The sequence below is a fragment of the Hylobates moloch genome, unplaced genomic scaffold, assembly GCF_009828535.3.
Source record: "Hylobates moloch isolate HMO894 unplaced genomic scaffold, HMol_V3 SCAFFOLD_17, whole genome shotgun sequence".
Taxonomy (NCBI): Eukaryota; Metazoa; Chordata; class Mammalia; order Primates; family Hylobatidae; genus Hylobates; species Hylobates moloch.
The window spans coordinates 24,387,288-24,410,525 of NW_026652292.1; the positions used below are offsets into that span (position 1 = coordinate 24,387,288).

At 34.1% G+C, this 23,238-nt stretch overlaps 1 protein-coding gene across 2 annotated transcripts in view; it reads right to left on the reverse strand.

The window, feature by feature from the left end:
• The window catches only part of CDH9 (cadherin 9), a 167,336-nt gene that overhangs the window by 28,749 nt on the left and 115,349 nt on the right, over nt 1-23,238 (reverse strand). For both annotated transcript variants that reach the window (XM_032135572.2, XM_058430253.1), the window contains 3 exons: nt 10,189-10,483; nt 1,727-1,846; nt 967-1,134 (listed from right to left, as the gene is read on the reverse strand). In XM_032135572.2, coding sequence (XP_031991463.1) covers nt 967-1,134; nt 1,727-1,846; nt 10,189-10,483 — 583 coding nt within the window. The remainder of the gene's footprint in view (nt 1-966; nt 1,135-1,726; nt 1,847-10,188; nt 10,484-23,238) is intronic.

Genomic DNA, 23,238 nt, shown 5'->3' on the forward strand with positions numbered 1-23,238 from the left:
GTTATTTAGGCTTATTATTTATGTTCTCAGCAAATTTCATTGTTTTACATACAGCATATGAATATATCCACCAATCAAAGCTCAATAAAACATTTTAAATATAATTAGCCTGGAAAAATGTTTTACTGTATTGAGATTAGTGATATGAATTTAAGTTTCAGCTTTTAATTGAATATTTCGAAATAGGGCTCCTTATATGTTTATTCACTGCAAAATAACAAATTTCATCAGAGAATGGAAATCTTTTTTGCAGGACGTCATGAAATGCAAAGCATCCATGGTTTAATGTCTGTCCTAAATGACGACAACTGAAAGAGTGTTGATGTAATCTTCATAACTTAGTAATAGAGATACTACCAAACTTGAATACGTCTAAAATGCCCTCATAAACATAGTAAACCATAACTCTATGGGCCACTAGGAAAATATAAAAATGATGCTAAATAAGCCAATCTGCACTGATATTTTTAAAATATCAAGAAGTCTGTGTTTCAGAATCAATTAGATAAGAGATTCTAAGTTTGCATGTAAAACAACGTAGCTGAGGTAAGACAAGTGAGAGACACAAGATTCGAATCCAGATAGCCAGACATGAGAGCCCACCCTCCTAACCAAGAAGTGGATCCAAAGGAAAATGTTAAGACAATCTTAGTGAATGTTGAGAAAGGAAGTCTGGAAAACTTTATAATCCTTCAAAATTAGAAAAGTTAATTCAAAAGCTGCCAGAGAAGCTTAATACTTTGTTTTCTTCCACTACCTACTCCAAAAAAAATGATGAAAATAATCACCATCACTCTCTATTTGTGGGAAATTGTGATTTTTTTTTTTTTGTAGAGGAATGGATTGTGGTTTTTCCTTTGTGCATAAACCAATAGCAAAACTACTAGTATGAAATGTGAATATTAAACTTGGCTACTAGTGTATTTGAGAAGTTTTTGGACATGAGATCACTGAAACATTCCTTACTCTGGGGAAATCGAGGAGGGTTGTTGTTGACATCTGTCAGCGTGATGTTCACTGTGGTGGTTCCAGAAAGCCCTCCCATCTGGCCGCCCATGTCTTTGGCCTGTATAACAACCTGGTACTGCTCTCTATTTTCTCTGCTCATGTCTGGTAATGCAGTTTTTATTATGCCTTTTGGAAAAAGCGGACAAAAGTTTTGCAATTAAATCGCTGAGTTTTAAAATTAAGCTAGACATAAGACTCATTTTACAGAAGTTGATTATAACAAACATAAAATGTCAGTGTATTTAAATATGTCTTTCAATCCATAACCACTTTAACATAATTCACGGAACAGGAAGGATTTTGCCATGGGCTATTGTTCATGAAATGGGTTTTGCTAAATCAATGTATTTATTTTTTTATTACAAAAATTAACTTCAGTCAAAAATCTTTAGACAAATGCGGTTGTTTAATTACGATAATTGTCACATTCAAGTTTTGAGTATTCTCTATGCCACATAATGTGCTGAATATCTGTGAAATTTTGTATTTAGTGTTTCAAATTTAAACCCAATGAATAATAGTTTGAAGAGCAAAGGGTTCAAATAAGTTATTAAAATAATAGAAAGTTTGCATTTGTTTACATTCAATAATGACAGGAAACAAATAGAAACATGAAACTGAATGAGTAGTGGTTTCAAAATATTTTAAAAATCTCTAAATTAATTATGCATCTTAGTGTATTATACAATAAGAAGTCAGCCAAGTTTAAACATTGTACCTGATTCTGGGTCCACTGAAAAATATGGCTGTCCTTGCAATATGCTATAGACCACTTTGGCACTATTTCCATAGTTGGCGTCATCTGCATCTGTTGCAGTTACTTGTATAACAGATGTACCTACATGAAACCCCCATCCCCAAACAGAGACGTTTACATACTTCCAAATTTGAAACAATCTTTCTTAAAAATATGTTGCCATCAGTGTTTTGTATTAGACAATGTTGTACGTTTGAAGACATTTATTTAAATACTTCCTCAGAAAAGTTACTTTCCTTTCTCATTTTCTATAAACTGAAGTATTTCTTAATTTTTTTATTTACCTAAGAAAAAGCATCAAAATATATTATCAGTAAGGTGAATATAATGAGACTAATTAATGCATTGCATTTTTAATTTATTGGAAATATTTTAGGGCAAACATTCTTAAAACAAATATAACACACACGAAATCTGCAATTAATACATTTACCACTAAGTGGAAACATGTATTTAAAAGATAAATCTAACATTTTTTAATCTGTGGCTGCTTTTTACTCTGGTATATTTGACACTGAATGGTAAGTAAAATAAAAAAATAGAGACAATTTCTATGAAGAAATAAACCAAAATGCTGTAACATTGACATGCAAGATATTTTTTGTTCCCAAGATATAACTAATTATGAGGGCCTATGCCTCTCTTTTAAATATAGATAATATGGGTCTTATGATTACCCCTATTGATATGCTGCATAATACTGGTTATTTGCTGCACATTTGTAAATCATTATTCTCCAAAAGAAGATGTAAAGTGTGTAATTCTGTGTCACATGCAATACTGCAATTTAACCTTACTATCTAATTTTATATCATTAAATTTAAATTATGTTAAATTTTGTTTCAAATCTTTCAAAACATAAAAGTGCTTTAAAAGCAGGGATCAGCATAATAAAATAAATTGATGAATTTTTAGAATTATTTTTTCCTGAATTTCTATAAAGATTCAAAGCATGGTTCTAACATCCCCCATAACTGAAGCCTGCTAGGTGTGCCCTTGGACAAAGCTAGATTGTAGGACATTTTTCAGTATATTTTACATAATTTCTAAAAGTTTGAGTCTGACTCTTACATACATTTTACAGTTTTTGAAAACAGGAAGAATTCCATATTGGCCCTACCACCTAATTTAATAGCCCACATACATTACACACGCAATAACTTGTCTAATTGAATTACGGTGGATGTTTCTCAAATGTTGCATATATATGTGTACGCCAATTCCAAAAATTAATATATAGTAATTAAGATCAATATTAACAGCTCATTTCCTGTCAATATATTTCAATGTTAACACATGAATTGAGCAAGGCTTTTTAATGTTTTCTCCAAATTAATTAGCATAACAATGACAACTTGAGCTCATTCTCTTGAGGCCTCTGTTTTCTCAACTGTAACGGAATTGATGTGTCCTGTGAGTGAATGGAAACATTGCATATTTACTTAATCCATCCCAGCTGTAAGCTTTTATCAATAAAAAATTATCTACCCATGTGTTCATTAGATGAAAGCAAAAATGACAAAGTGATTTACATTCCCCCCACACAAATCACTTTATGATGTGCAGAAGTTCAACAAAGTGTTTTTTTTTTAAATTTACATGTAATGTCCTTTTTATATAACCTTATGAGATATATATTAGAATAAGTGTGGCTTTCACAATTGGAGGTTATTGAAATATGAATTATTAAGCATTACCAATATGCTGAAAATACAAGTAGTTCGTTCATCAATTTTAGGAAGTTTCTTGAGTTACCTATTTTATTTTTCTTTTCACATGAGCATTATTGTTAAGCTTTCATAATGGGTACAGGTAAAAACAATCTTCTACATTTATTTGACTCTTTCAAATAATATTTTTGTGGAATTTTAATTTTGATTATTAGGTCTATTAGTGGGTAGATGATCTTTGAAGTTATGCAAAGACGCTTAACAAAGAGAAAGAAGTTAATATAAACAACAGAAATAAACTCTATAATGTGGCCAAAAAGCTAAAAGCACACATAAAGTACTTGTTCCACCTTTCAGAGCTCTGGTAACAATTAAGAATGCTTTAAATACTGGTAGTCACTGACGAAATATCATTGATATGTTATTTTTTAGCAAACTGAGAGACAGTGTGTTGGATTATAGGGAATAAAGAGTTGTTTTTTTCAGAGGTGTAATGACTTATTACACAGTTAAAAGTATTTAGTAATAAAATTAAATAGAAAATGGTTTTTATGTTTTATACTAATTTTATAAATGTTTCTTTATAAAGACAAAATAAAAGAGAATACACATGGATATTTACATGCCACTAAATTTTCCAAAATATGTATAATTTTAATTTATTCTTTAGTTATTTAAAATAAATATTTTATTTTCATATTAAAGATAAAATATAGTAAGTAAAACACAGTGAAACTTGAATGACAAATTTATATATTGCATCTCATATCAAAGAGGTGAACATGATTTTGAGACCATTATTTTTGCAATTGACATTTTTATAAGAGTTTTGCATATAATATCTTACTTTAAATAGAAAATATGTTAAGGAATCAAAGAAGTTTACTGTAATTCTTAACTCATTATTTACTTAACTATATAACTAATAATCTTTAGGAAAAATTTCGAAGACACAGAGGCTAATTCTATAATAGTAAATCATGAAGAAATGTTAAAAGCTGATAAATAAATAACTTGGTGGCTAAAGATTTCAGGGAACCAAAAGCATTCCTCTGGACATGGGAGAAAAATTCATCAATATAATTATTATTATAATTTAAAGATAAGAAAAGTTTAGATTACACAATGTAACCAAGCTATGTCAGTTGGTCTTACATATATATTTACACATCATATTAGGGGAAGTTAAATCAATTCATTTTATTACACTATACAAAATAAACTTCATATATAAAAGAAAAAACATCCCTCTATATATTTGTGCCTTATATGCAAATATGAAAATATTTTGAATCTAGTGTTTGAAATATTTAAAATCACAAATGTAAATGACCCCAAAACCTAGGCCTCGTATCTGTCATCTATCTATCTATCTATGTATCTATGTATGTATGTATGTGTGTATCTATCTATCTATCTATCTGGCATTAATTATCTCTATATATAAACTTACAATAAAATATTTGTATACAAAGATTACTTAGTCAGTATAAATGTTACTAATTTAAACGGTTTTCTAGACACAGATAGTATTGAGAAGGGGAAATACTGCCTTTACTCTTCTTTAATAAAAAGCAACTTTGTGGCATGGTAATGTCAGAAAATATATATCACAGCCTATTATGTTGTGTAACACTTAAAAGCTTTCTCTCTCACACACACATTCTCTTTATCTGCACCTATGTATATCTATCTATCATCTGTCTTTCCGTATGTCTGGAGTGGTTTATATAATGGTAAAGCCAACTAAAGGATAAAGAAACAGAATCAGTCTATGAACTAGAGGAAACAAAGAAAAGAGGTGAATAGTATGGGCTTTTTCCTACCCTGTAGCCTAAGGCCTATTTTTTGAGCACTGTAGAAAAAGAAACTGGAATATTTTGACTTGGTTCAATGTGAGAATGAGATAATGAATGTTACAGAAAATGAAAAAGGAGTTTATTCTTCACAGCATTCTATGAATCTGATTTTGATAGAGTCAACTGTTTGCTTCTGCCGTAGGGTGATGACAGCCACTAACTTGAGGAGCAGGGGTAAACAGTGCCCTTGACATAAATGTTTGTGCTGTGGGGGCCACTAATAAGAGAAGTAGGGGTGATGTTTTCAGACAGTGTCGTGGAATTATAAGGGGCCATTAATTCGATGTCCAGGCATTTAAATCATGCTTTGTTAGCTATAAGTTTATTTTACTGTGAAATGAAAACTCTTTAAGGGCAGAGTCCATATCTAGTTTGTTCAACACTTATACTTACAATGCAGCAGAGAATCTAGTGCAAAATCATAAGAACTAACTTTCACAGAATGCTTAATGTAGACTAGACATAGTTCTCAGTACCTGATTGGTTTTTATTACTTTATCCTCATGATACATGTGGGGTGTGGGCCATAGAAGTTGCTAATGACCACAAAACTGGTATGTGATAGAGCTGGACTAGGTCTAAGTCCATTCTAAATATATGTGGTCAAGAATTTTCTTTATAAATACTTTACCAAAAGGCCTATCTCTCTGGTGTTAAAAATACAATTGGATACATTATTGAATCCACACGTAGTGAACTTCTGGGACATGAAGAATTCATTGACTGAGTTATTTTTGTTGTCTGTAAAAAATTACAAAGGGATTCCTGGTTGGGGGTCAAAGTGTTAGGAGGAGGACTGGATAGGTTTTTGAGAGTGAAGGTAGGGGAAATTTCCAGTCACTGAGAAAGGAAGCATCCCCAGTCACCAAATTTACAAAACAAAAATTTGCGTAGGTGAAGACGAAAGCATGCACATGAAGCAAGTTGATAGAAAATATTTAATCAGTAGTGTAATGATCACAAGAAATAAAAAAATAAAAATTAGAAATAGAAATGGAAAATACAAAAAGTTGTAATCGAAGAGTATCCCGTTATCTTTAAATATATATCTTTGTATATCTTCAAGATTATATGTTCTGATTAGAATATGATAATGTATTTCAGATTTCATGAGTTTATTGGAGTCACTTTATTTTAACTGAAAATGGGTTGGGCATTTGGCACTAAAAATCCAATGTGAAATATGGCATATAATTGTGACAGACAGAAACTGAAGCAGAGGGAAACAACAAGGGAAGCAGTTGGTGAGAGAGAAGAGGAAGAAACAAATACTTTAAGAAATAAAAATGAATGGAAATAAGGGGCAGATAAATGGATATCGACAGAAAATAACATCGTAAAGAAGGGTAGGGCAATAATAAAGAAATCTTATCTTATTCCATAATACTCTATTTCTTCACAAAGCTAACTAACGCTTGTAGTTTTCAACTCTTTGATTTAAATGAAAATAGCTTGTACTATCTAAAAATAATTTTAGAATTAAATCATTGTGTATTATTTTATTTATAGATGTATTCTTAATTCTTTGATTATGCATCAGATTTAACTGTTAATATATGGGATACACAAGGCATGGCAGAGTTCCTAAATATTACTTGTTAGTTTTCCTATATAAATTGGTTTATTTGGATACATAGGAGTAAAGAAAATCACACCTGCAATAATTATAATAAGTTAGTCTTTTATTTTCCTTTAAATAAGGTAGGAGAGTTATAATAAAAGATCAATACAAATTTAGGAGGTAAAATACATCCACTTTTTATTTAGACATATTATATGGTTACATATAGTGATATATATGATATATATAGTTTTTTATATATACAGATATATAGATATGTGTGTATTAAAATGCAGGGGCTTTATCCCCTTAAATTCTTATTTAGATTTAATTTGAATGAGAAGGGCATTTGATTTAAAGTAATAAATAAGAAAAATACTAATTTAGAGGAGTTACTCACGATTTAATAAATTAAAATATTTCCAGACTAGATTTTGAATAATAAACATAACTATTTAAAAGAGAAAAATAATAAGGCATTAAAATTGTCCAGCTATCTCTGTGATATGGTTTGGCTATGTTCCCACCCAAATCTTTTCTTGAATTGTAACTCCCACAATCCCCATGTGTCACGGGAGGAACCTGATGGGGAAGTGATTGAATTATGGGGGCGGGTCCTTTCTGCATCTTTCTCCTGATAGTGAATGAGTCTCAAGACATCTGATGGTTTTAAAAACAGGAGTTTCCCTGCACAAGCTCTCTTTCTTTGCCTGCTGCCATCCATGTAAGACATGATTTGCTCCTCCTTGCCTTCTGCCATGACTGTGAGGCCTCCCCAGCCATGTGGAACTGCAATTCCATTAAATCTCCTTTTCTTCCCAGTCTCGGATATGAGTTTATCAGCAGCATGAAAACAGACTAATACACTCTGCATCTATTAACTTTTGTTTTTCTTTTTAAAATTAGGCTAGTAGTAACTTGGCCAAGTCAGTTTAATTCTTTTGGGCTCATGTTTATGTATTTATTAAAATAGGCAATTAAACCAAGTATAGTATCTTCTACATATACATATTGTATATGTAGTATTATACATTTATGTTTAAGTAATGGAAGCACATACAAAGTTTTAGGTGAACCGAAGTGGAAGCAAGTAATATAATGTTAGTATTAGAAACCAAGAATAACAATTGTCCTCTACAAATAGGATTAAAATTTATCCATATTCTTAAATCTTTATTTTTTAGTTCCAAAAACTGTAGCCAGAGCCATACATCTGCCTGCTACTATATACTTGTCTCATTTTTTGGGAATTCTAGCCAGGTAGTGAATGCAACTGACAATGGCTCAAATCCTTGTATTTGCAACCTACACTGATCCAAAGTTGTACTGCTTACACTTTAAAGCTTATGCAAATGAAATGTAGATTGCCTTACAGAAAGAGATTTTGTACAATATAAACTACAAAACATCTTTCATGCATAAACTTATATATTGTATATTTTATTATGAGTGATGGAACCAGTGAAGGATTCTAAAATATATACATATATGTGTGTGTGTGTCTGTATTTCAGTTCTGATATTGTTACTCAAGAAATATTAATAGAACCTAGTTGTATTAGTATTTCATATGAGACAAAATACATTTGAATTATGTATACAGGTGACAAATAATAATACACAGAGTAAAATATAATAGTCCATTAAGTATCAGAAAATAATGTAGGAGAAAATACAGGTTATGTGAGATTAAATATCAATAGTCTCTGATAGGGAAATATTTGTTTTTTCACAAAAGTGGGGTACTTCTTTGAAATATTTTGTGTATTCACATTTAAAATAATTATTCTTAAAGTTTCTCATATTCAAAGATTTCCATTATCTTAATTATACTTTTTACTTTTCTAGGTATGTCAAATCTTTCTGGGGAAGGATAAGCGAAAGTTTTATATTGTAAGGTTTCAACATACCTGGTAAAATAATATGTACACAAGAGAAAAAATAATATTTTACAAAAGGTACTAACGAAAACAGAATTACTTTGAAATAATCATCAATAGGAAATTGATGAGTGTAATTTTATATGTACCTTAATCTCACAGATAAACCCTTTAAAAAAAATGATGTATGTCTGAATTAGCCCACTGGTCGACCTATGCAAACCAATCTAGTACTTTCCATGCAACTAAGATACTAAAAAATATAACAGGAAACATATCCACTCATTTTTGTATTAGAGCTTTATGATTTCACAGGACTCCTGACTAATTTGATAAATTCCTTTTGTTTTATTAGAGTGAATACCTGAAAGTGCTATTTCAGTTCTATTTAACTGCATTTTCTTCAGTTAGATGACATTTCATTTGAGGTGAGAATAAATAAGTTTTTAAAAATTCTTGGTTCTTCCTGCTAAATATCTCACATAGTTAACATTTTACATTAAACATTCAGTAAAGGTGGATAAGTTTGTTTCTCCTTCTATAGAAATTATTTTAGACTGAAACATATTAGTTATAAGAATGTCAAAAACATACACTGAAAACTGGTTTTGAAATAGTATTCAACTAAATTGTACCAAATTTGGGAAATTGGCTGCAGATCTTATAAATTAAGTTTATGTCCTTATTTTGGAAATATTTTTATGATGTGAATCAGTTCTCATTGACTCATTAACAAACCTTAACCTTTTATATTAATAGAGTTAAATGTAGTCATACACAGAAAAAACTTCGCACAAGTGGTATCTAAAATGGTGGGCAGCCTTAAGAAGTGAAACAATTATTTTCAGTTTGCATAAGCCAATGTTCAGTGGTAGAATGTGCACAAAAATAACATAAAGAGACTTGCAATCTTGTCATGATGCTACCAGGTTATTTGATCTTAATTCAGTTGCTTAATCTTTCTGAAACTTGAGTTTCTAATTAACAGAATAGGGATTTAAAGTTCTATTTCTCATGCCTACCACATAAGTTGGCTTTAATGATCAAATGAGAAAACACTTCAATAGAAATTTGCCAAATGCAAGCACTGTTATTCAAAATAATGCAAGCAAAATTGTCCAAAGCTGCTGATACTATCTATTATTCTTTTGATTTCTGGCAAAAATACATTCCACTTAACTGCCATTTGAACGCCAGTTAGTAGAGTTGAGGGTATTGATTGAAATAAAATGAATTAACTGCTATTGATAATCATATTTTATATAAATTACAACATAACAGGAGAATTAAGATATATAGAAATAAAAATAGAAGAGTTAGTTTAAGCTAAATAGTAGTTTACAGTTATAACTCTTATTTTGAAAGAGGCCACATATCATAACCACATGTCAATAATAATTACCTGAGCAAACAAACAAATAAAAAGTAGCTTACATGGATTAGAATATACCTACCGACTCCAGACATTTCAGGAACACTGGCAGTGTATAAGTCTTTTGTAAATTTTGGCTCATTGTCATTGATATCATGAATTTTAATGATAAATTCCGATTCCGGTTCCACCTGCCGCCCAGTTTTTCTGTCTATAGCCTTGGCACGAAGAATGTACAGAGATTTTTCTTCTCTGTCTAGTTTCTTTGCAGCATGAATGTCTCCTGTATTTTCATCTATAACAAACAGACTGCCAGCCCCATCTCCTGTTAGTATGTATTTTAAATTTCCATCTCCTTTATCTTGGTCAGTGTGAAGCTTTAGAGAGGTAGAAAAGAAGAGTTCTGTAAATATATACATTATCATTACATAAAACATAATTTTGGCGCTGTCAATTCGTGTCCATATAACAGCTTTGCAATAATTATCTTAATGGTTATCTTGACTTTCGCTGTGAGAGGGAGTTAAATATTTCAGTTCTTATTATACTCAAAATTTTTAACAGTCATATTTAGACATCATAAGGGACTAGATTTAAAATAATGTGAAAATTAATATGTATCTGTCAAAACAAAGATATTTATGAATAAAATGTTACCAAGATTTAAACCTCTAGGGCATTACAAAAAAATCCATTAACCTACATCTTGAGTGTAAAAGATTAATTAATGTTGATTACATTTAAAATGACTAAGCTCTAAGATATGATTTGAGAGATTTCTGAATGTATTATAATGACAAGTTTAGAATAGCTACCTTAATTTTTAACTGATTTTATTCTCCTTCAGTACAGAGTATCACCTTATCTGTGGGGGATACATTTTATAAGTGGATCCCTGAAACTGTGGAGAGTACTGAACCCTGTATATATTATGTCTTTTCCTATATGTACCTTCCTACGGCAAAATTTAATTAATAAATTAAGCACAATAAGTGATAAGCAACAATAATGATAAAATTGAACAATTATAACCATATACTATAACAAAAGTTATTTGAATGGTCTCTCTCTCTCTCAAAATATCTTGTTGTTATTTACTGTGGGTAATTAAAATCTCAGAAAGTGAAACCATGATTAAGGGGGAACTACTGTAGAACATTGATTGTAGATTCACAGGCTCTGTATTCACAGAGACTAATCAGAGAGAGAGATTTGTAATTACTTATTTTCTATACGACTCTGGGAGAATACTATTTCAACCATGATGTTCTCATTTTTAGAAAATGTTATATTTTGTATGCCTTTTAGATTTCAAGTAATGTAAAACTCACAGCTTGTCCTCTGGCCATATGAACTGTCTTAGGAAAAAATAGGATTTGTTTTCATAAATTATCTTCTTTTCATTGATAAATGCCCATCTGTAAAAATAACTTCTTAATGTAGGAGGCTGATCATTGAATATTTACAACAAACAGACCATGTAATCCTAGAAATTACGAATTGAAAAACAACCTTAAAGATTTTACAATCCTAACACGATTCTGAAAATAATTTTTTAATTAATTAAAAACAATAATTGTTTTTATCATAAAATTATGACTACAGTATATTTTGATATATGCTTACATTGTAAAATTATTAAATCTAATTAACAAATTCACCTCACATACTTATGTTTTTGTTTTTGTGGTGTGAACTTTTACAAGGATGTGGATGGAGGTGGGAGATATTCATCAAGGAATGCAAAATTTTGTTTATTCAGGAGTGATAATCTTCAGTGGTCTTTTGCCCTGCATGGTGACTATAATAAATAATAAACTATATATTCAAAATTACCAAGAAAGTAAATTTTAAATAAAACTGGAGTTTTAACTAGCTTATCCCTGCTATATTGACTTACATCATATACTTTACAATTCCCATTTACATCCTGACCCCACCTATTTCCTCAGCATTCCATTTTATCTTTGAATTATTTGACTATTTAAATTATGTTTTTAAATCATAGCCAAAATTAGAAATGTTTCATATTTTACACCTCTTTTGCAAGCTCAGCATCAAAATAATTGTCACATGTAGTCTTCCCATCTCTGAAATATCTTCTCAAGATATCTGTCTTCATCTCTATGGCTACATCATATCTTTTCCTTCATCTTATCTTCTCTGGACCACCAGAGCAATCTTCTAATCATGCTGCCTCCACTCTTGCTCTACTCCAAGCAATTTTTCATACTAAAGAGGGTGATTTTTCCACATCACAAATGTAGTCATATTACAATCTAGATTAAAAGTCTTCGAGTCACAGCATTTAAGAACTATAAACCTGAAGTCATAAAAACCAGGGTTAGCATCATGCACATTTTGGTGTTATATTGGCCTGTAGTTTGCTTGTTTGTTTTTACATTTATGTTTATTTTATTGAAAAAGTATAATTTTTTAAATCTTTATTTTATTATTATTGTAATTGCTTGAATTTTATAGCCTTATTTATACATCCTGGATAATCCGGCCCTGAATTCCAGAGGCATCTCTGCCTCTTTTCCCTCTTGCTATATATTCTATACACGGCAATTGTTTTGTTTTGTCTTTATGTCTCAGAAGGCCTGTTCCAGCTTTCAAGCCTGATGTTTGCAGCTGTTTCCCTCACCTTTTTACACCTTTACCTTCTTTTTTGTATTTTCCTCTAACTAAGTATTTGTCATATCTCATTTTACAATTTCCTCCTTAGGGAGGCCTTTCCTGACTCACTAGATTAGGATGAATGAGCCTGCTCTTGACTGACATAGCACACTTCATTCCCTATCATGATACTCATCACATTTGATGTAATTGTTTACCATGCCCACTAAGCTATAAAATACATAAGGGAAAGACAGATATTCTTCTATTAAGTCACTCAATATATATTTCTTGAAGATCATAAATATTTCCTCTTTTTAACACTAACTTTTCACATAAACACAATTAGAAAAATCAGATCATAACTAAAACTTGCCTTTTTAACATAAATTACATCTTATAAATCTCTGTGTCAATGATATTTTTAATGATTATCTTTTTGAAATGCCTTTTTCAAACCATTTATAATTAATATTTTTGTATCTTTATCTTTGCATTACTTGTCATTTTATTCTAAGAGGATGGAAAGAAAAAATATATAATTTGATGAAAGGAAACAAATAGCAAGAGATGAAAAAGGTGGACAAGTAGAGAATGTTATCTATTATAAGCCCAATTACATTACTTTTTAAACATGCTCTTATTTTTCAACAGTATTATTTTAGTTTTCCTTGATGTAGGTTTTTTTGTGTTTTTAGAAATTTGAGAAATTAAACAAGTACCTACAGAACAAATTAAAAATTTAAAATAAATCTGTAATGGTTAATTTTATGTGTCAGCCTGATTGGGCCATGGGATGCAGAGATATTCAATTAAACAATATTCTGGGTATATTTGTGAAGATGTTTTTGGGTGAAACTAATATTTGAATCAGTAGTCTAAATACAACAGATTGACCTTCTCAATATGTGTGTATCTCATCCAATCCTTTGAAGATAGCACTCTCTCATAGAGTTCTGAAAAAAAAAAAAAAACCTTGCTGTTGTCTGCAGGTAACTGCCCTCTCTTTGAGAGGCAGTTTTGATCTGCTACTGAGTCTTAAAAACTGAACATTTAACTATTGTCTACCAATTTACTATGTGATCTGAGTGAGCGTACTATTACCTGACTCACCAAGTCCTAAAGTTGGACATGCACATCAGAATTCCATCATCAAATGGATGTTGTATATAGGTGATATGGTCTCAGTAGGCCATGAAGGCACAAATAAGTTATATGAAGAAATAGCACAAATTTCCACAGTCCCCACTCCTGCTACACTGCCTTCTGTCTCTCAGACTTCCTCTGTGGCCTCACAGATAATTCCCTGTGATTGGTTTTACTAAAGAAAAGAAGGTTCAGGCCTGTTTTACAGATGGTTCCGCACATTATGCAGGTACCAACTGAAAGTGGGCAGCTGTAGCATATAGCTCCTTTCTATAACATTTGTGAATAGAAATGATGAAGGGAACTCTTGCTAGTGGCAGAATTTGAGCAATACTCCTGGTTGTTCACTTTGCTTGGAAGGAGTAATGGCCACATGTGCAATTGTGTACCAATTCACAGGCTGTGACTAATGGTATGGTTCTATGACTGGGACCTTGGGAGGAGCATGATTGAAAAATCGATGACAAGGAAATTTGGGGAGGAGGTATGTGAACAGATCAATCTGAATGGGCAAAAATGTAAACATCCATGTTCATGTTCACCAAATAATAACCTCAACATACCAGCAGTTTAATAATGAAGTGGACAGGATAGCCTGTTCTATGAATACCAGCCAGCCTCTTTCCCCAGCTGCCTCTGTCATCAGCCAGTGAGCTTATGAAAAAAGTGGCTATGATGGCTGGGATGGAGGTTATGCTTGGGATCAGCAATATGGACTTCCAGTCACCAAGGCCAACCTCTCTACAGCCACTGCTGAATGCTGAAGCTCTCAGCCACAGAAACCAACACTGAGCCTTCGATATGACACCATCCCCCAAAAGATCAGTCAGCTACATAATGGCAGGATGATTACATTGGTTGGCTCCCGTTTTGGAAGAGATAATGTTTTGTCCTTAGTAAATACTAAATAGGCACTTACAGTGGATATAGATTTGCCTTCCCTGCAAGCAATACTTCTGCCAAAACTACCATACTTGTGCTTGCATAATTTGCAGAATGCTTTGTGATATTCCAAATGGCATTGCTTCGGACAAAGGAGCTCATTTCACAGAAAAAAAAAAAAAAGCATAAATGGGCCCATGCTCCTGGAGTTTCTGACCCCACCATGATCCTCAACACTCTGTGGCAGCTGGTTTAATAGAATGATGGAACGGCCTAATAAAAATTTAGTTTCTTTGCCAACTGGTTGGCAATACCTTGCAGGGTTGGTCCAAGGTTCCCTAGAAGGTTGTATATGCTTTGAATTAATGCCTAATATACGGTGCTGTTTTTCCTGTAGCTGGGATTCACAGGTTTAGGAATCAAGACCTAGAAATAAGAGTGACATCACTTGTTATTATCTGTAGTGACCCACTAGAAAATTTTGCTTACTGTTTGCACATTCTTGTGCTCTGCCGGCCTAGAGGTCTTACCTCCAAAGGGAGGAAAACTTACACAGAGAGATACATCAATAATTTTATTGAGCTGGAAGTAAATAATGCTGCCTAGACACTTTGGGCTCCTCATGCATCTAAATCAACAGGCAAAGAAGAGAGTTACTGTGCTGGCTGCAGAGATTAAACTTGATGACTGAGGGGAAATGCAGCTGCTAATCCACAATGGAGGTAAGGAAGAGTATGTCCGGTATACAGGAGTTCCCTCAGATTATATCTTAGTGTTCCCATATGCTGTATTTAAAGTCAATGAAAATTATAACAACCCAACCCCTGCAGGACTGCTAATGATACAAATCCTTCAGGAAAGAAGGGTTCACTAACTCCACCAGATGAAAAACCATGTCCTGCTGAGGTGTTTGCTGAATGCAAACAAAATATAAAATGGATCGTGTAAAAAGTAATTATAAAGACCAGCTACAACCATATGACCAGTTAGAGAAACAAAGACATAATTGTGATGAATATTTCCTCCTGATTTTGTCATGAATATGTGTGTATATTTCAAATCTTTGTTCTCTTCATTTTCGTATCCCCTTACCATGTAACAAGATATATTAACTTTACCTTGAAGTATTTCATTATTAATTTATCATTATAACATGCAAGCAATGAGATACCAAGGAGGAAAGTATGCATTACTCAAGGTCTTTACCTTCTCTTCTGGGAAAGGGATCAGTGTATTTTTGGTTGTATGCAAAATAGTTGTGTCATGTTAGGTGGATTTATGACCTTCTTACTGTCCTTCCTTCCTTCTTTTATTTTTTTTTATTCGAGGACTATGTATGATTGAAGAAGATGCATATGCGTACCAAGTTGACAAGAGGTAGATTTGTGATAGTTAACTTTGTGTGTCCAGATAGGTCCATAGAGTGTCCAGATATCTGGTTAAACATTATTCTGGATGGGTCTGTGAGGAAGAGAGGACAGATGAATTTGAATGGATAGACTTAGTAAAGTGGATTGCACACCTCAGTATGGGTGACTAGTCTTTAAACAATCCCTTAAAGTCCTGAGTACAAAATAAAAAGCTGAGTAAGAGAGAATGTACTCTCTTCGCCTATCTGCAAGCCAATGTATCAATCTTCTCCTGCCTTTGGACTCAGACTCAATCTGGAACTCAATACCATATACTCTCTAGCATCTCAGTATTTTGGACTCAGACTGAAACTATACCATAGTTCTCCTGGGTCTTCAGCTTGCCAACTGCAGCTCGTGGAACTTTCTGGCCTCCATAATCTTGAGAACCAATTCCTTATAATAAAATTACATATGTCTTATGTGTCTCTGGAGAATCCAGGCTAATAAAATATCTGAGTTTAACATTTTAAAAAAAATTGATTTGTGGAAGAGGAGGTGGAGTAAGGCGGCCAAGTGCAAGCCTACAGTGATCATTCCTCCCACAGGAACATCAGATTGAACAACTATCCACAAAAAAAGCACCTTCGTAAGAATGAAAAATCAGTTGAGTGACCACAGTATCTGATTTTACCATCATATTAATAAAAGAGGCACTGAAAAAGGTAGAAAAGACAGTCTTGAATTGGCTGGACCACTCTTCTGTCATCCCCTTGCAGCAGCCACATGGTGAGGAGAGAATCTATGTGCTGGAGAGGGTGAATGTAGTGATTGTGAAACTTTGCATTGGAACTCAATGCTGCCCTGTCACAGTGGAAAGCAACTTGGGGTAGAACTCAGCTGGCACCCATGGGGAAGGCATTTAGACTAACCCTGGCCGGAGGGGAATTGCCCATCCCAGTGGTCAGAAGCCAAATGCCAGCAGGTCCTGCCACCATGGGCTAAAGGGTTCTGGGGTCTAAAATAAACTTGAAAGGCAGTCTAGGCCACAAAAACTGTAATTCTTGGACAAGTCCTGGTGCCTTGCTAGGCTCAGAGCCAGTGGACTTGGGGGGGATGTTACCTAGTGAGACACCAACTAGGGCAGCCAAATGCATACTTGTGCCACCTCTTTCCCAACCACCAACAGCACAACTAGCACCTCTGGGAGGGATCTTTTCCTCTGCTTGAAAATAGGAGATAGGAGGATAAAGAGGATTTTGTCTTGTCACTTGGATACCTGCTCAGTCACAGTAGGATAGGGCAGAGTCCTGAGGCCCCCATTTCAGGCCCTAGCTACTGAGTGACATTTCCAGACACACCCTGGGCCAGAAGGGAACCCACTATCCTTAAGGGAAGAATCCAATTCTGGCAGGACTCATCATCTGCTGACTAAAGTAGCCCCTGGACCCTGAATTATCAGCAGTGGTAGGCAAGCAGTACTTGCCATGGGCCGTGGGCCGTGGGTAAGACTCAGAGCTGTACTGGCTTCAGGTATGATCAAGCACATTCCCAGCTGTGGTGGTTGTGGGGAAAGAATCCTGTTTGAGGAAAGCAGAAGGACTTTATCTTGCAGCTGGTGGACCAGCTTGGCCACAGTGGGGTAGAGCACCAAAAGTAATCCTGGGGTACCAATTATGGGCCTTGGCTCTTGAACAGCGTTTCTGAACCTGCCTGGGGACAGAGGGAAGCCCACTTCCCTGAAGGGAGAGACCCAGGCCTGGCAGCTGACAAAAGAGTCCTTGGGCCTTGAGTGAGTATTGGCGGTAGCTAGGCAGTACTTGTCATGGGCCTGAGGTAGTATGGTTACAGGGAAAGACTCTTCTGCTTGAGGAAAGGGGAGGGAAGACTGAGGGATTTTCTTTATGTGGTTTGGATGCCAGCTTAGCCTCAGTACAGTAGAGAACCCACATAGATTTCTAAGGTTCCTGACTTCAGGTCTTGGATATTGGGTGGCATCTCTGGACCCACCTAGGACCAGGGGAAACTCACTGCCCTGAAAGGAAGAATATAAGCCTGGCCAGATTCACTGTGTGTTGATTTTGGAGCCCTCCAAACTTGAGTGAAAACAGACGGTAGCCAGGCAGTGGTTACTGTGGGCCTTGTGAGACACCCAGTGCAGTCCCAGTGGCGAGGCCCACAGGGGTGCTTGTGTCACCCCTACCCCAGCTGCAGGCAGCTCAGCACAGAGAGACAGACTCTGTTTGCTTGAAAAAAAGTGGGAAAAGAAAGAAAGCAAGAGTCTTTGCCTGGTAATGCAGGTAATTCTCCCAAATCTCACTCAAGACCACCAAAGCAGTACCTCTATGATTCTGCAAGAGCCACAGCATTAATGAATGAGCCTGGGATTCTCTTATCCAGATATGGCTTCAGTGACCAAAGACACCAAAGATTACAACTCCCATGTTCCTTCAAATACTTGAGTAGCCTTCCCAAGAAGGACCAGTCGAACAAGCACAGACTGAAAAGACTACAATAAATACCAAACTCTTTAATGCCCAGACATTGATGAACATCTTCAAATATTGAGACTAGTGAGGAAAACATGACTTCGTCAAATGAACTAAATGGGCACCAGGTACTAATTCTGGACAGACAGAGCTATCTGACCTTTCAAACAGGATTCATAATAGCTGTTTTTGTTAGAGTGGGCAGATAGCTAGACATGAGCAGGAGGGAGAGCACCTGAGAAAAGCGAGGTCTGGAAAATCTCACATCCCAGAGGCCACCTAAAATATGCATGCCAGATATGAGCAGAGAAGATGGGAAGTACTTATGCTGAAAGGAACACCCTTAAGATGCCCAGTAATTACTCACTCTGTAGTTAACCTGTCAGAATATAGCTTATAAGGAAGAGAAGAGGGCAAAGGAGAAATTCCTAAGAGACACAAAGGCACAATGAGTATAGATTTGACCACTATTCAACCTTCCTGGGGTGACAGAATGAGCAATGCAGCCATTGGGTAGAATTTGTATCCAACACCAGACCCACACATGCACACCAAGTAATAGTCACTGAGAATCCCACCACCCTGGGATGGGAAATAGGCAAGGACTAAAGCACAAGTGGGAAAACTAGACAAACAAAAAGGTGGAGACTTAAGACAGAAACAGAAATTTCAAGAAAATATCTGGCATCAATAAAACCCAATGCAGAATTCTTGGGGCTGCTGCTGGCTCATTCACTGTCGACAGCCTGCTCTGCCTCATCTTTGAGTGTACTCTCTCTCTAAATAAACTCTCTGCTCTCTACTTTTCTTCAGTAAATTCTCTATTTTTGCCTAAATGGTCTCTTTGCCGAATTCCTTCTCCCAAGTAAGTCTAAGAACTGAGGACTCCACACTTCCCAGTAACATATTCAGGAAACTCAAGAAAACACAGAGAAGGAATTCAGAATTCTATCACATAAATTTAACAAAGAGATTAAAATAACTAAAATGAATCAAGCAGAAATTCTGGAGCTGAAAAAACGCACACTGAAGAATGCATCAGAGTATCTTAAAAGCAGGATTGATCAAACAGAAGAAACAATTAGCTTGAAGATAGGCTATTTGAAAAAACACAGAACAGTGCAAAAAAAAAAAAGAGAGAGAAAGAATAAAAATGAATGAAGGATGTCTACAAGATCTAGAAAACTGCCTCAAAAGGGAAAATTAATTTATTGGCCTTAAAGAGGAGAGAGAGAGATGAGAGTAGAAAGTTTATTCAAAGAGATAATAACAGAGAACTTCCAAAATTTAGAGAAAAATATTAATATTCTGAGACTTTGCTGAAGTTGCTTATTAGCTTGAGGAGATTTTGGGCTGAGACAATGGGGTTTTCTAGATATACAATCATGTCACCTGCAAACAGGGACAGTTTGACTTCCTCTTTTCCTAATTGAATACCCTTTATTTCCTTCTCCTGCCTGATTGCCCTGGCCAGAACTTCCAACACTATGTTGAATAGGAGTGGTGAGAGAGGGCATCCCGATGAAACTGGAAACCATCATTCTCAGTAAACTATCGCAAGGACAAAAAACCAAACACCGCATGTTCTCACTCATAGGTGGGAATTGAACAATGAGAACTCATGGACACAGGAAGGGAAACATCACACTCCGGGGACTGTTGTGGGGTGGGGGGAGGGAGGAGAGATAGCATTAGGAGATATACCTAAGGCTAAATGACGAGTTAATGGGTGCAGCACACCAATATGGCACATGGATACATATGTAACAAACCTGCATATTGTGCACATGTACCCTAAAACTTAAAGTATAATAATAATAAAGAAAAAAGAAAACAAGAAAAGAAAAATATTAATATTCAAAGACAAGAAGTTTATAGACCACAAAGCAGATTTAACCCAAATAAGACCAACAAGACATTTACTAATCAAACTTCCAAAGGTCAAGGACACATAAAGAAAGCATCCTAAAAGCAGCAAGAGAAAATAAAAAAAAAACATATAAGGAGCTTCAATGCATCTGGCAACAGATTTCTCAGTGGAAAACTTACAGGACAAGAGAGAGTGTCACACCATATTTAAAGTGCAAAAGGAAAAAAAAAATCACTTTTATTCTAAAATAGTATATCCAGTAGAAATATCCTTAAGAATTGAAGGTGAAATAAAGATTTACATAGACAAACAAAAGTCAGGGGACTTCACCAACACCAGACCTGACCTACAAGAAATGCTAAAGGGAGTTCCTTAATATAAAGGAAAAAGATATTAACGAGCAATAAGAAATCATCTGAAGGGACAAAACTCACCAGCAATAGTAAGTACCCAGAAAGACACAGAATATTATAACATATTATAAGACTGTAATTACTGTGTATAAACTACTCATATCTTGACTAGAAAGATAAAAACAACCAATTAAAAATAACTACAACTTTTTGGCCGGGCGCGGTGGCTCACGCTTGTAATCCCAGCACTTTGGGAGGCCGAGGCGGGCGGATCACGAGGTCAGGAGATCGAGACCACGGTGAAACCCCGTCTCTACTAAAAATACAAAAAAAATTAGCCGGGCATGGTGGCGGGCGCCTGTAGTCCCAGCTACTCAGAGAGGCTGAGGCAGGAGAATGGCGTGAACCCGGGAGGCGGAGCTTGCAGTGAGCCGAGATTGCGCCACCGCACTCCAGAATGGGAGACAGAGCAAAACTCCGTCTATTCAAAAAAAAAAAAAAACAACAACAAAAAAAAATAACTACAACTTTTTAAGACATAGTATAATAAGATATAAACAGAAAAACAAAAAGTTAAAAAGCAAGCAGATGAAGTTAAAATGTAGAGTTTTTGTTAGTTTTCTCTTTGCTTGCTTGTCTGTTTATGCAATTAGTGTGGAGTGGATAATGAGGTTAAAAAGAAAGAAAGAAAAAAGAGAAAGAAAGAAAGAAACAAAGAAAGAAAGAAAGAAAGAAAGAAAGAAAGAAAGAAAGAAAGAAAGAAAGAAAGAAAGGAAGGAAGGAAGGAAGACAACCAACCAGAAAAAAAAGGAGGATTAAATCCCTACTTCTCAATAATAACAATAGATGTAAATGGTTTAAACCCTCCTATCTAAGACATAGTGTAGTTACATGAATTAACGACAAAAAAAAAACAAGACCCAACAATCTGGTTGAATGGATAAAAAAAAAAGAAAGACAAAGCAATCTAATGTATTCAGGAAACACTACATCTATGAAGATGCACATTGATGGAAAATAAAGGGATGGAAAACGTAATTCTATGCCAGTAAAAACAACAACAACAACAAAAAGCAGGAGTAGCTATATTTAGACAAAATAGTCACCAAGACAGAAATATAAGAAGATACAAAGAACATTATTACTATATTATAATAAAGGAGTCAATTCAGCAAGAAGATGTAACAATTGTAAATTGAGCAACCTATATATACAACCTTAGAGCACCTATATATACAAAGCAAACATTATTAGAGCTAAAGAGAAAAACAGATCTTAATACAATAATAGCTAGAGACTTCGAGACACCACTTTGAGCATTGGAAAGATCATCTAGACAAAAAATCAACAAAGAAACATTGGAACTTAATCTGTACTGTAAACCAAATGGACACAGTCAATATTTACAGAAGATTATATCTAATGGCTGCGGAACATACATTCTTATTGATAATTTTCAAGGATAGATCATGTTAGGCCACAAAATATATTTTGAAAATCTAAACAATTGAAATAATATGAAGCATGTTCTCTGACCACAGTAGAATAAAACTACAACTCAAACACATGAGGAATTTTAGAAACTATATGAACACATCAAAATTAATCAATATGCTCCACAATGATAAGCGAGTCAATGAATAAATTAAGAAGAAAATTAGAAAAGTTCTTGAAACTAATGAAACCTACTAAAACCTACAGAATACAGAAAAAGCAATAGGAAGAGGAAAGTTCATAGCAATAAGCACTTACATCAAAAAAGTAGGAACACTTCAAATAAACAACCTAATAATACCTCATAAGACACTGAAAAAGCAAGAGAAAACTAATCCCAAAGTTAGTAAAACAAAAGAAATAATAAAGATCAGAACAGAAATAAATGAAATTGAAACAAGAAAAACAATACAGAAAATCAATGAAACAGAAACATGGTTTGTTGAAAAGATTAACAAAATCAACAGACATTTATCCAGGCTAAATAAAAAAGAAGAGAAGTAAATAAGTAAAATAAGTAAAATCGAAGATAAAAAAATATTACGACTGAGACCAGAGAAATTCAAAGGATCATTACAGGTTCTAAGAGCAATTGTATGCCAATAAATTGGAAAACCTAGAAGAAATGAATAAATTTCCAGACACATTCAACCCACCAAGATCGGACCATGAAGAAATCCAAAGCCTGAACAGATGAATAATAATGAATGAGACTGCAGTTGTAATAAAAAAGTGTTCCAACAAAGAAAAGCCCAAGATCAATGACTTCTGAATTTTACCAATCTAAAAATAATTCAAACCAACTATAGTCAAACCATTTCAAAAAATAGAGGAGGAAACAAATATATATATAATATTATATATTAAATATGTATTATTATATATAATATATTAATATATATTATTATATATAATAATATATATAAATAT